This window comes from Poecilia reticulata, linkage group LG20 (assembly GCF_000633615.1).
Source record: "Poecilia reticulata strain Guanapo linkage group LG20, Guppy_female_1.0+MT, whole genome shotgun sequence".
Taxonomy (NCBI): domain Eukaryota; kingdom Metazoa; phylum Chordata; class Actinopteri; order Cyprinodontiformes; family Poeciliidae; genus Poecilia; species Poecilia reticulata.
Window position 1 is genome coordinate 4,462,104 of NC_024350.1, and position 13,357 is coordinate 4,475,460.

At 41.8% G+C, this 13,357-nt stretch overlaps 1 protein-coding gene across 2 annotated transcripts in view; it reads right to left on the minus strand.

Annotated features, from left to right (window-relative positions):
• Window positions 1–3,531: 3,531 nt before the first annotated feature.
• mmp16a (matrix metallopeptidase 16a (membrane-inserted)) overlaps window positions 3,532–13,357 on the minus strand; it is a 78,635-nt gene continuing 68,809 nt past the window's right edge. For both annotated transcript variants that reach the window (XM_008438394.2, XM_008438393.2), the window contains 4 exons: window positions 12,396–12,534; window positions 8,441–8,591; window positions 8,103–8,218; window positions 3,532–4,294 (listed from right to left, as the gene is read on the minus strand). In XM_008438394.2, the coding sequence (XP_008436616.1) occupies window positions 3,960–4,294; window positions 8,103–8,218; window positions 8,441–8,591; window positions 12,396–12,534 (741 nt within the window). In that variant the 3' untranslated portion in view covers window positions 3,532–3,959. The remainder of the gene's footprint in view (window positions 4,295–8,102; window positions 8,219–8,440; window positions 8,592–12,395; window positions 12,535–13,357) is intronic.

Here is a 13,357-nt window from a genome sequence, read left to right on the forward strand (position 1 = left end):
CACACACACACATAGGTGGGCGTCCATTTAATGAGCAGAGCACCGTAAAGAGTCAGGTTAAATGAAAATGCATGACTTATGGTCCCGTGTTAATCATTCAAGCTCTGAGCCAACGACAGCAGGAAGAGGAGGAAGAATGCTGACAAAAATAGCAGCACTGTAAAAAAAAAAAAAAAAAAGGGAGAGAGAGAGAGAGAGAGAAAGCTCTCTCCAATGCCGGTCAATTTGGTACCACAGAGAGAAGCACAATGGCAGCTGGGAGCGCAGAGTTTTCGCCAGCCTGTGTTTTTTGGGAGGCCTACATGATTGCAAAAACTCTCGCTTGATCAAAACGCGAGAAAAGATTCGTAAACTCATTTTGAATCCCAGTGCAGATTTTAGAGCTTCATATTCCTTCGACTGCAAGCCACCCACCGAGCGAGCGCCTTCGCTGCATACGCTACACGACGAGAGCCCGGAAACGGTGACTGTGATGAGTACACGAACACCCGCCACGGGGATGGAGAGAGGACACACAATGGAGAAAATCCTCAACAAAAAGCAGCAATCCAAACATAGCTGAGCACATAATACGTTAGAAATAGGCAATTTTACTGCCGAACAATGCTGTGATGAGACCCAATCAACTGTTATCCCTAAGAGTGCGGTTCCACATCACACACACACACAGACCACAGTCATTAAACTGTAGCTTGACCTCACGCACTGTGTTGTCAGTAACTGTATGTCAACTGTGTCCCTGCAAAGCCAGAATTAACACTCTGCAGCTCCCGTTTCACATTCAGCCCACAATAAATAAATGCCATTGCCGCACCGCCGGGATCGTACATCTGGAGTGAAGTTTTTTTTTATATTTATTATTATATTTTTCCATCACGCTCTTCCAAATTCAAACACGGTGCCACACAGCAACAAAAGAGGGGCCGCTGAACTATCGGAGCCCGACGGCAACGCAATTCTCTGAATCAAACTCTTTTTTTTTTTTTTCGTGCCGACTGAAGTTAATCTCTGGAGCTGGGCGCGTTCGCGGCGGTTCGAGCCAGCAGCCTTTATTTACAGCAGGCCTGGGCTCATGGAGGGCAGAGTTAAATGTGATCCCACTCATGCTTTAGCAGAAACAAGGATTTTATTGCAGGTTTGAGTGAACAGAGCTGCACATTCCGGATATTTGTCTTTAGACAATGTTTGTCGCTGACAACGCTGCAATCCTTAACCACTCTGTTGGGAGGAGGAGCCCCAGTTTTCGTTGTGGTGGACAGTTTGTTTCCGGTTGTCGTCTTGCAATTTTCTGGTTCAGTTACAGTTTCCACATATCGATGCACAAAGGCTCTTCCCAGCCTACTGGTCAGTATGACTGGAAAAGCACAACAAACGTTCAATCCATTGAACTTTTGAAGCACCATCTACTCTAGTTATACCCAGTTGGATTAAAGTCTGAACTTTGACTGGGCTATTTTAACAAATTCGTACGTCTCAATCTGAACCAACTGTTTGGATTAGACTTGCAGTTGTGCTATGCTCTTTCCTTTTCCATTTTTTTTAAATGATACTTGAGAATCTATTTAATTTGTAAAACATCTGATAATTTTTCTGCTGTCCTTTTTCTTGGTCGTCATGATGCTGATTCTCCAACCTCTTAAGTATTAAAGAGACAGACGGATTGCATTTTACAATTGGGTAACTTCCGAAGGCAATCTAACCAGAGTTTTGATTTCCGGATGCCCCTTGTAGCAGGTCAAGCTAATCAGCTGGAAATCGTCCGATTCCGAGCGATCGGTGCATTCCTCCACATGAACAGATTTCCTGTCTTCAAAGCAGATTACTCAGCTGCACAAACAGAAAGATTGGAGGCAAGTTTTCATCATATATTGATCAGTTTATTCATTCAGTCAGAACATGATTTCTTTTTTTTTTTTTTTCCCCCCCGAGACGTCCCACAGTCTTACACAAAGAAACCGTTGTGAGACATCCAGCTGGACCAGAAAAAACAAAGGAAGACAAAAAAAAAACAAAAACCAGAATGTGAGCATGAAAATGGACACACATTCAAAGACTGCTTGCCGACTACCGAGGCCAATTCGACTTGCCGATCATCCGATTTCCTGAATAAATCCCAAAAGGTACCACTTGAATATTTTTTTTCCCGTTTTTTTTTTTTTTATATCATTGTACCTAGAAAAAGGGGGGTAGGCATGGGAATTGGGACACACTGAAAAGGTACAAAAATAACAGCATTTGCAAGAGAAAAAGTTCCTTCAAAGACGACGGGTTCTGAAGCCACACGGAGCAGAACCGGCCGTTTGTACAGTAAATGCTTGCATGCACGTTGACACAGGCACTGATCTCGACTTGTCTCGCTTCACCGGGGTCCTACGCTACAAGACGCAAAAAAAAAAAAAGCATTCTGGGAGCTCTCGTAAAACAAGGCAGTCAACTTTTTTCTAAATTGTTCTGTTTGTGTGTGTGTGTGTGTGTGTGTGCGTGTTGTTTTCTGTTCACACATGACCTCACAGAACAACCACTTAGAAAGAAACACTTCATCAAACTGAAAGGGATGAGCAAAAGACAAATTCAGTGAGACCAAGGCTGCCGGTCAGCCTGTTTTTGTTTGGAACAAATGAAAAAAAAAATCCCGAAAAAAAAAAAACCAGTAACATATATCTTAACACACAGAAATAGTGGCTTTACTCCAGAACCTCCCAACAATACAATACGTTACTTGCAATACAGGCTGAACCTACTGTATATTGTAGTCCAGAATAGCTCAGCAAACCAGTGCCGATTATTCTGCGTAGTGTAATAAAATCCAGAAAATACCAATCACGAGAAGCACTTATTTCAGCTTCTTTACAAACAAACGGGAAAGAAATTTAAAATAAAAGCAATATACACATAAAAGAAGAGAGAAAATAAAACAGATAAGAACCGAGGGACAGTAAAACCAAGCACGAGTCGTATGCTTTATATTTAAGGCGAGTTAAAATATTGCAGAATAATTTGGCCCCTGTGTCTCAAACAGACTGCCACAACAGTCAGAGCTCCCCGACTCTCAATCGCTGTAAAGATCCAGAGAAGGGAAATGAGAACAAAAAGAAAGCAAAATAAAATAATAAAAATGTGATCCTCTTTGGAAAGAAATTAACTTGTTTTGGTTTAGTTTGGTCTCAGGAGTTTGTTAAAGGGACGGCTGAGGACTTCCATTCTCGGATTAAACCTATTTTCCTTCAATTACAAATTAAGAAACGGAAAACAAAGGAAGGCGTTTGATGATCGGTAGTAAGGTGGTAAAGTTCTTGAAGGGGGGGAGGATTTGAGTGGGCCATCAAGAGAATAAAAAATAGCTGTTTTTCCCCCCCCCCAACAACCTGATATGAGAGATGACAATGCAGTGTCCCGCCGTAAAAGTCCTCCCTCTGACTGAAAGCAGATAGGTCAGGAAAAAAAAAAAGAAAAGAAAGGGGGACGGGGTAGGAAGTCAAGTTTCAGAAATACAAAGTGATGCTGACCCTCTAGCGTTTTCTTGTTCTTCTATATCTTCTCTTTTTTTTTCTTTTTCTTTTTTTTTTTTTTTTAAACGTCTGAGGACCAAAGGTCTGTTCTGGCACAGATCCCTCTCCTGCTCCCCGTGTTGTTAAAAAGGCCGGGGGCTAGCTAACAAAGTCAGCGTTAGGCTCTGGGATCTCCTGAATCGCAGTCAGAGTGTCTTGGCCGTTCCCACAGGTCTGAACAAAAGAATCAGACCGCCAGAGAGACGGAGGGAGGCATGGCTGTGGTTTGTAATAAAGCGCTCCAGAGTCAGCTGTCCTTCCTTTTTTGGAAAAGTGACAGCTGTTGTCCTGTTTTCGTATTTTTTTTGTTTGTTTGTTTGTTGTTGTTTTTTTTTTTATTTTCTCCCGCCAAGTGTCTCATCACCTCGCCCCTCCCCCCCTTCGCTCCCATTAGTCTCTTCTCTCAGCGGCTCAGACCCATTCCTGCATGGAGCGTTTGCAGTACAGTATGTGGCGCGGCGTGCCCTTCCTTTTGAACTGCACCACAGTGTAGACCAGCACCAGCAGGCACAGCGCGAGCACGCACGGGATGACGATGGCTATGGCCTTCACCGTGCTGGCCTCGTTGTCCAGCTCGATCACCACGTCCGAGTTGCCGTCGTCGGCCGGCTGGCGCCCGGGGTCCCTGGGCATCCGGTCGCAGCCCATGAAGTCCTTGACGAATGAGCGCGGGTATCCCGGCTCCACCCGCAGTAACTGGTTGTTGAACTTCCAGTACTCCTTCCCTTTATAGAAGTAGGTGAAACCTGACGGGGAAAGAAAATGCATCAAAAACATGAGTGCCAAGTCACCAATAGATCAATCTGATATACATCATTTCTTGCTTCTTTAAAAACATCTAAACAAGCAGACAATATGGCTGACACTACATGCTCGATTTAGGAAAAACTCAAGTGGATTTACTAAGAGGTCACAGATTGCATATTTGAAAACATGTTGCTTTTCTGAAATCAAAAGTCGGATTATTTTCCTGATCTGTGAACATATGTTTACATACTTCCATGTGGAGGAAGAAGAAAAAAAAACACTCTTCAGTGTGGAGGTTATTACTGCAGGAAGTGCACTCAGATTTAGATATCATGGACATCCATGAACTTTTAAGAAAAAAATAAGATGTAGCTAGCAATTTAAAGTGAAACTGTCTTTATGTGTGAACATGCTATGTTTTCGCAAATGTAGCATCCTACATCCTGTAATGTAGGATGCTACACACAATTTAAAATGTCAACGCTACAGTGTCCTTGGCTTTGTGTTGAATTTGACTGCTCTCTCTCTCTCTCTCTCTCTCTCTCTCTCTCTCTCTCTCTCTCACAGCGGAGTGATGTCGCCTCTGGTAGCTTTATTAACAATTGATGACCGCTCACAGCTGGGAGGCTTGAAAAAAACAATTCTTCAAAAGGAAACAGAATCGGCTAAAATTGCTATAGAAATGCAAGCTTTGCAAGAAACGGCAACAAAAAGCTGATCGGTGGTTCTTTAGTCTTACCTCTCTCTCTGTAAATATATAAATTATAACTAAGGTAAACTCTTGACTTGACAAAGCATACGGCTAAAACAGTTTCCAACACATTGTGCACTGTTCTACCTTTGTTTTCTGTCAGGCCTCCTGCTTTGTAGAGCGGTCCTTACTGTCCCTCAGGTTTAATTATGTTGGTCATAAATGCTAATATACAGTCAAGCCGAAGCCAGAACCCTCAGGAAGAATCACATAACACAGCATAAAATGTTACTTTTTTACCTTTGGTGATCAAAAAATGCATAATCTAGAGTCGAAAATGTCAAGACTTCCACATCGCTACTGTTACGCATCAACATTTGATGAAAGGTTCTGGGTTTTGGGTTGACACTGAATCAAGTCTCTAAAATGCTTGTTTGTTGTTTATTAAAGCCAAGCCCAAAAGCGTGGCTGAAACTTGAAGTTCTCCTCGTTCTCCCTGGCCTCCTTTACACTTTTTGCTTGGCCATTTATTATTCATGCACACAATTTCTTGGGGAAGATGAAGGGAGAAATGGCCTAAATTTCAGGCAAGGAAGGGCCTGGGCTTATTTAATCGCTTGTTAGATGGAGATGTTCCTGGTGAAGCAGTGAAGAAGCATGGGGTGAGCTTTTTAAAGATTCATTTCGGAGCGAGACAAAATGATCAAACGCGCAAAGAAAGAGGAAGAGCTGGAGATATAACATCAAACATGTCTCATTTAACCAGCACAATGTCTGCCCAACATTCAAGGCTAACCACGGCAACACTGTTAAAATGGCCGCTGAACTGCTGAAACTTCCTGAGTGGAACTGAAGCTCCAAACTTTTCACAAATCAGCCTCCGACAGTCATTGTCTGACCCACAAGGTAGACATAAAGTACATTTTTACCAAACCAAACATAGAGTACAGAACTACAGTAAGCAGCTAGTTTAGTGAATAATTAGCCTAGCAAAAAGAAGAACGGTTTCAGTTTGCGTTCTCAGCCGTCTCGTTTGGTTCAGCGACTCTCATTGTCCTAAAATGCTCCGTCTGGGATTTCTCCCATAGGGCTTGATTTTTCCGGTTGAATTTCAAAACACCTGCTCAGCTAAGTGGCCCGAAATTCAACCTAATTTTGGGCCAACTAGCGAACAGAAGGAGGAGTTGTAAACAATAACTTTGATTTTGTAATTTGAGAAACTAGAGTTGTAGTTTGGCAAAGTAAACAAAGCCAGTCAGTCCATGTTGGCCACACTTCAAAATCCAAATGTCTCATTTGGCTCGGCGCTTCTCTCTTCACAGTGGAGGATGGTTGTTTATAACACACCAAGCTTCATACCGTCAAACTGGTGGATTGCAGTTTGACTTCACGGCCAAAAGTTTGCAATGCTGAATCCACGCTTCCAGCGAGCAAGTCGTTTCTCAATACGCAAGGGACTGATTTTTACAAGAGTGGGTTCTCAGTATAAAATTGAAGTATTGCCAAAATGACAGACAAGCACTTTGAGTAAATCTTGACTAGCTAGCTAATAGCCACCAACAATGCTAACGTTTTGCGTCACAGCTTCCTATAACTAAAGGATTTCATTCTTTCTGATCTGAATTTGGTGGCTTCTACCTAAAAACCTAAAAAAATAGAGACAAAGATGTTTTTTGACACAGTTTGAGATCCAAGGAACATTTATTGTTTGAACATCTTAAGTACAGCTTAGATGCAAAAAAGTTTGAAAACACTTCTGAGCACACCATTCCTGGCTAACCATTTGTCACTAAAATTATTACAATTAACAACGTAGCTTCCTAGTAGTGCTAAGCTTTCAATTCATTTTTTAAAACTGTGTCTAAAAATACTTAAACCCCATAGCGCTACACTGAACAGAAGGTCTTTAAAATATTTATGAAGCCATTATTTTATTCATGAAATCCCATTAACCGAGAATTTCAGTGTTTTATTATTAGGTCCATCTTAGAGTTAGACAAACATAAAAACTGTAAGGTATTGACAGATTCCCTGCCAGTTTTTCATTTGTGAAATTGTTATCTCTGTTTGCGAAAAATTATGATTCTAATTTTTTCAACAAAAAAAAAAATCACTTTGTTCTAGGACAGTAGCTACCAAATAGGACTGGACTTAGACACTGCTGCACAAGTGCATCTCACATGAACACTGTTTGGTATTCATACAAGATGTAATCTGGTCAAAACTACAGTTAGGTCAACAATGCCCTCAAGCCCTGAAAGCCTGCTGCCTCACTCATGTTATCAATGGCTCCAGGACAGACATTATGCCTATCTGGGTCAACTGCGTCAACGTGATCCTTGACACACGGTATCCGCAATCAGCCAGACGGGCTAATAAACGCACGCCGGCACAAAGACGAGCAAAAACACGCACACGGATATGTCTGCTGGATACAAATCCATTCTTCACGCTCCGATAGATACCTCCTATATGACCTCGCTAGGACACACACACACGCACACACACGGCCAAAGATCTGGCGACAGATCCTCGCCGCAGATGGGCCGAGGTTTCAACACCACCTGCTCTGCTTTTTCCAACTGTGCCGCTGCCAATGCCACACACCAAACCCACCTGGCATAACGTCCACGGCAAAAGCGTTCCCCTTTTTCCTAAGGTTATTTTACGGGCCTATAGGTGAGCTCAGTGAGAGTGAAGACATTCCACCTCCATGCCGCTGAGGAGGGCCAGTTGGCTCAAACCACTGCCCAGCGGGGATCTTGTCCTTTCTACTTTCCATAGCTCTGCTCCAACCGGGTCTCGCTGCAGTGTGGGCCGATTATGAAACGATTTCCCTTCGACGCCATCAACAAACAAAGGCAGGCTTTTTGTGGGATAAAGTTATGTTAAACTGTTTGCCATGTGCAAACACTGTCTAGCTCTACTGATGTTTCATGGAAGAGTGCCACCAGCTAAAAAAAATCAGCGGGTAACTGGGGCAAATTTCAATCAATCCTAGCCTGGTTTAGCTCCTATGCACCATGTGCCGGCGATCAGCCAGAATCGATGCCGCCTGGCACATGACTGGTGTTGTTATTGCCACCGAACCGCATTGGGCATGACGGAAATCATACCATGGGCTTTGTCGACGAAGGCCCCCTGTGGTGAAGCGGGGACCCCCTTCCACACCGAGATAGGCTTTGGATAGCCGGGGTCCATGGTTCTCTTCTCCTCGTTGTAGCGCCAGTACCTAAACAGAAACAAATGATGAGCCACAGGAGGACAAAGCAGAAGCTGGCAAATATACAGTTTAAACTGACAACAGATGGTGGAATATTGTCCTAACACATGTTGGGTTAAAGAGTTATTCCATTCGAATGCATTTCAAAGCCGGTTTTGAATGTTCTCCGTCTTTACAAACACATCCATTCTTGATCCTTTTTTTTTTCCTGCTTTCTCCAACGTTCCCCACCTGTCTCCTTTGAAGAAATAGGTCTTGGCCACGTCCTCCCACCACACGGCCGCCTCGATGCTCTGGGACGGCATGCCGTGGCTAAACTGGGTGATGTCCCTTGGGTAGTCAGGCTCCAACTTTGTGTCCTTGTATACCCAGAACTGCTTCCCTGTGTATCAGGAACAAACAGAAGGAATTAATAATTAAAACGAGGCAGACAGGCAGCGGCGAAGATCAGACAAGAGCAGGGAAAGCTTCATAGCAAACTTTAGGCAATGATCTGCTGCTTTGTGATTTCTTTCTTTCTTTCGGGTCTGGATTTTTACCCGATCTATAACAGGTGCTACTCTGGATTATCCACACAAGGATGTGAATCTTGAGTAAAATAGCTTTGCTTTCACAATCCTACCAACTATGCTGTCATCCCTGTTGGTCGAACACCTCTTTCCACCACACTTTGCCCTCCTTCCTGTTTAGTAATTGGGTTAAGCAGCACATTTTTGACCCAGTGTGACCCCAGGAAATGCATTTCTGTACCACTGGAGGAGTTGAAGGCTGGGCCAGGAAGAGGCTCGTGTGGGGGGAGGTGGATGTTCCCAGAGAAAAAGAAAAGCACATTCCTGTCAACACTGGGAGTAAAAATGTGATAATATCGAAACCCTTTGCACATTTATTGGTCTTTCTCCTCACAGTTTTGTTTCATCTCAGGTCAAGAGAAGTCCAAATGGAATGCTTTTGTATTTTTTTCCCCCCCTCCACGTTTTATCACTTCGCCCTGCTTCTTGAGAAGTAATTAGGTCGATGCGCACATGTCCTGACAGCTGAGCAGTTGTTTGTTTGATTAATATTGATTAATATTTGATTAATATTTCAAGGCATAACACGCCTTAGCCAAAGAAAGCAGAAATGTGTGTTCAAAAGAAAAATATGAGTGTGCAAGCTGAGGTTATTGCATCTTTATCCCTGGCTAGTTTCTGAATAAACACCAGTGACTGAGTGAGATTAGTGGACATCCTAAACTCCTGCAAGCTCAGCATTAAAATGGCCTGAGCATTTTAACTTAATTATGCAGAAAGTCAGGCAAAAATCCTGCTTATATTCAGAACGTTTTCACTGTTGTTATAAAGTCTACAAAAATGTGGATTCATCCTGGAAAAACTAAACTTGAGGGTTTAAATGGAAGGAGATGTAGGACAGGGTGTTGCTTGAATACTAATGGGGAAGAATAGACTCTTATTGGAAAGGAAATTCCTGTCATTTCGTGTTTTTCTCATACGGTTCTACGCTTATTGTGGGTCACGCTTCCTCTGACACGAACACACCGCACCCTGAGATTAATGGAGTCTCCCCCCACCTCACCTCCCAAAAGCAATGAGTTCAAGCTGATTCAAACACTCCTCCTCAAAACATACCAGATTCCTTTTCGCTCTCTCAATAAATTCAAGGTGAAATATGAGTTTCCTTCTTAGTTTTGGTCATTTTTTTTAAAAATGGGAGCTGACTTGAATCAGCCACAGTGAAGTCAAGACTCGTCTTCCAAGTTGTGAGGGCTGCTTTGATGTCATGTTGACTCGGTCAGGCCACTGACTAATTTCCTCTGCTTGACCTTAGCTTTGAATGGAGAGTGTAATGCGGAATGAAGATGTCTTACAAAGTCATTAACACTCCTTGAGTCGTTCCATGTTTTGCCGAATTACAACCACAAAGTTCTTTCGTTTTTTATTGGGTTTATTATAAGGAAGCATAATTAAACATTTATTCACCAATCGCCTACAGGCAGACAGGAAGTCGGAAAAGTTTAAGGATGTTTTCTGGGGAAAATCTCAATGTACTATTTAATCGAGGCGAAAAAAGAAAGCGCATGGCAAACCTACCGAAATATTGATGTCAAGTCAAATGTGGGGAAGGAAAAAATTAATCAGAGAAGGGATAGACTTTTATTTCCTAGACTTAGGAATGTTTTTGGCTAAAGTTTAATTACCGAAGCTGACATACAGTTTTGTTCTACTGTAAGAAAACAGGCTCCTTCTTATCTCATGTTTTCATTGCAAACACAACCTCTATGCTCTATGCAGTGCTGAAAAACAGCAGCTAAAATGTATCAGAAAACACTTCTTATCCCAATGGGAAAGAACTGTCATTTGTACAGGTATGCAAGGAAGTGGGAAGAGTACTCTGAATGTGTCTGCTGTCTAATGTTTAACAGTTTCCAATCTTAGTTTTTACAAGAAATAAAGTAGGAAAAAAGCAACTGAGGAAGCACCAGTTGTGATTTGGTGCTTTCAGGATGATTATTAGCCAACTAAAGCTTGGTCATGACCACAACATGTGCCTCTGCCCTTAGTAACGTGAACAAATGCTAAGTTCTCTGTGACTAATACGTGCCACAGTGTTTATTTCATACAAAGTACTTCACAGTGGTTTATGGCCTGGTAGACATGTAGGGGTGTAAATAAGTCTGATGGTGTTCTCTCTCTCCACTTTGGGGGATTTATAATGTAATGTGTGTCCTATATGGCAGTTTATTAGAGTCACAGATGACACATTTCTTTTCAGCAGGTTATGAATAAATGATATAAAACTACTTTGACTCATCAATTGTAGAAGTTGGAGTGAAAAGTCCTCACAGTGGGTGTGAAAGTTTGGTAACACGGAGGACTAGATGACGTTTCCTCAGCCCTCAGTCACACTGTTTCTTATTTTACAATCAATTTAGGGATATCTAAATCTGCCAACATAGTTATAAGGTAATATATTTGGTTTATTGTTATAGCACTTGTCATGATTCTTCAGCAGCAGTGTCACATAAATGTTCTACATAGCTCAGGATTTTTTTATGCTTATTCTGCAGTCTTTCAAGGTTTTTGAGGAGAATTTATGAGACTTGAGAACTGCATTTTACCCTTTTCTTTTTTCTGAATTCTCCAAAATGTGGACAGAATAAGATTGTGTGTTGCATGAGTTTAAATGAGAAATGGCATACTGTTAATTTATATTTACTAAATCCATCCAGTCCAGGATAGTACGCAGAGTGAAGGAAAAGGCGGTGAAATCCAAGTTGCCGGGGTTGCAGCACACGCGTGAGGCTTAGTCTTGCGTTTCCAGGAATTGTTTGGGGTTGAAAATAGAAATTCCGCCGAGAGAAGATTTGTAGTTTTCATCCCAGCAAACTTTAATGGCTTGCCTGCATCTCCTTGCATCACACCACCACCCTTCTTTCTCTCTTTATTTCTTTTTATTCTTCCTCTCTTCTGTGAAGTGTGTGCAAATACACAAACTGCCAAGTTTGTTTGACGTTTCTTTCAAGTGTCGTCGTGGCTCTTGACATAATTGGCTTCAAAGCTCTTTTACTGCTTGGTCTACATTTAAATATGTAAAAAAATAAAAAATCACACAAGCACAAAAAAACCTCTCAAATCATGCATTATTAAAACGTAGCTTGCAGTAAAGCTTCTTGGAATCAACAGTGATTTCCTTTTTAGCTACAGTTGATGATTTTTACTGAATATGCAGTTTATTTCCACAAGCAACACTAGAGCATATGCATTATTTACAATCAGATGTGTAGGATTATGTTTGAATATTCCAACTAAACTAAACAATCTCTTAATCTTTTCCAGATTTGCAATAAAATCTTGTAGCGATTTGAGAACAGATAAAAGCGTCTTTCTTCTTGCAAATGTAAGTGCTCATAGAAAATTCTTGCAGAATATTGGAAGCATAGGGGTATACAAGCATAGAAAAAAAAAAAACGAACACAACTCTCCCATGTAAACAGATCTTGAGGTAAATCTCACTGTAGCTAAATGACACACAAGAGAGATCTCATAAACCAGGATTACGCAGACACAATATTTGCATCAAAGTTTAGGATCGAGGCTTGCTGAGAAAAGCTCCCCACCGGAGAGGAACTGTGAGGAGCTACATGATGAAGGCAGAGATGAGTGGTGCTGGTGAGTGATCGATGGCTCACCTTTGAAAAAGACGAACTTGCCCTCGCTGTTCTCGTAGACGGCGTCTATCTTTGACGGCAGCCCCTTCCAGAACACGCTGATGAGCATGGGGAATCCCGGCAACACAGAGTTGTCTCTCATCCGCCAAACCCAGTGGTCCTGAAATGGAAGAAGAAGATGTCGTTAGAGTATTAGAGTGATATTTTTAGGAATACAGTCTTTATATTCAAAAGTAGAAAAGGTAACATTTGTCAGGCTAAGAGGTTCTTCGTTTTTCTGCCCGGTTAGCAAAAGGCAATACATCAAATATCTTTAAGACAGGTAGTTTTGTGGATATTTTTGGCTCATTTTTGAACATCAGACGCTTATCTAAGGGTGCATTAACTTTTTAGTCCGCTTTAATCAAAATCTGGTCAGTTTGTTCAGAAAGTCACGTTCATTCGTGGAGGTTGAAATGCGCAGTCAAAATCTGATGCAAACTCTGGTCCTACTAAAAACCTAGGTGTCGGTTCAATTAAAGCGAGTTCTGGTGTGGTTCCAGCCAAAAGCAGGAACAAAGTAGAGCATAGGGCATTCTGGGTAAATACAAACAAAACAAACACGAGAGTCTAGTGCTAATGAGAGAAATCACTCATGGTGTTTTGCCAAAGACAAAAGAGAAATCCTACAACCGCTAATGTCAGACACAAATCCATTTTTGTTTACATTCTGTGAAAAACAACGTTGCACTCATGTCTTCTTCTGGGGTTTACATGTTGTTTCCTTCAGTGGTTCTTGGTGTAGCTCCACCACTGGTGAGGAGGTGAACAGGTTTTCTTAAAGGGTTTGGTTCGTTTCACACATTGTGGTGTGAACATGAACCGCACCAGCTGAAGAATTAGTCAGACTGTTATGTGCTTGGGCACAATATGATTTATGTTTATTTATTTATGTTTATGGAGACGTTAGGATCTTTTGTTAATACGATAGGGCTTGCGTAATG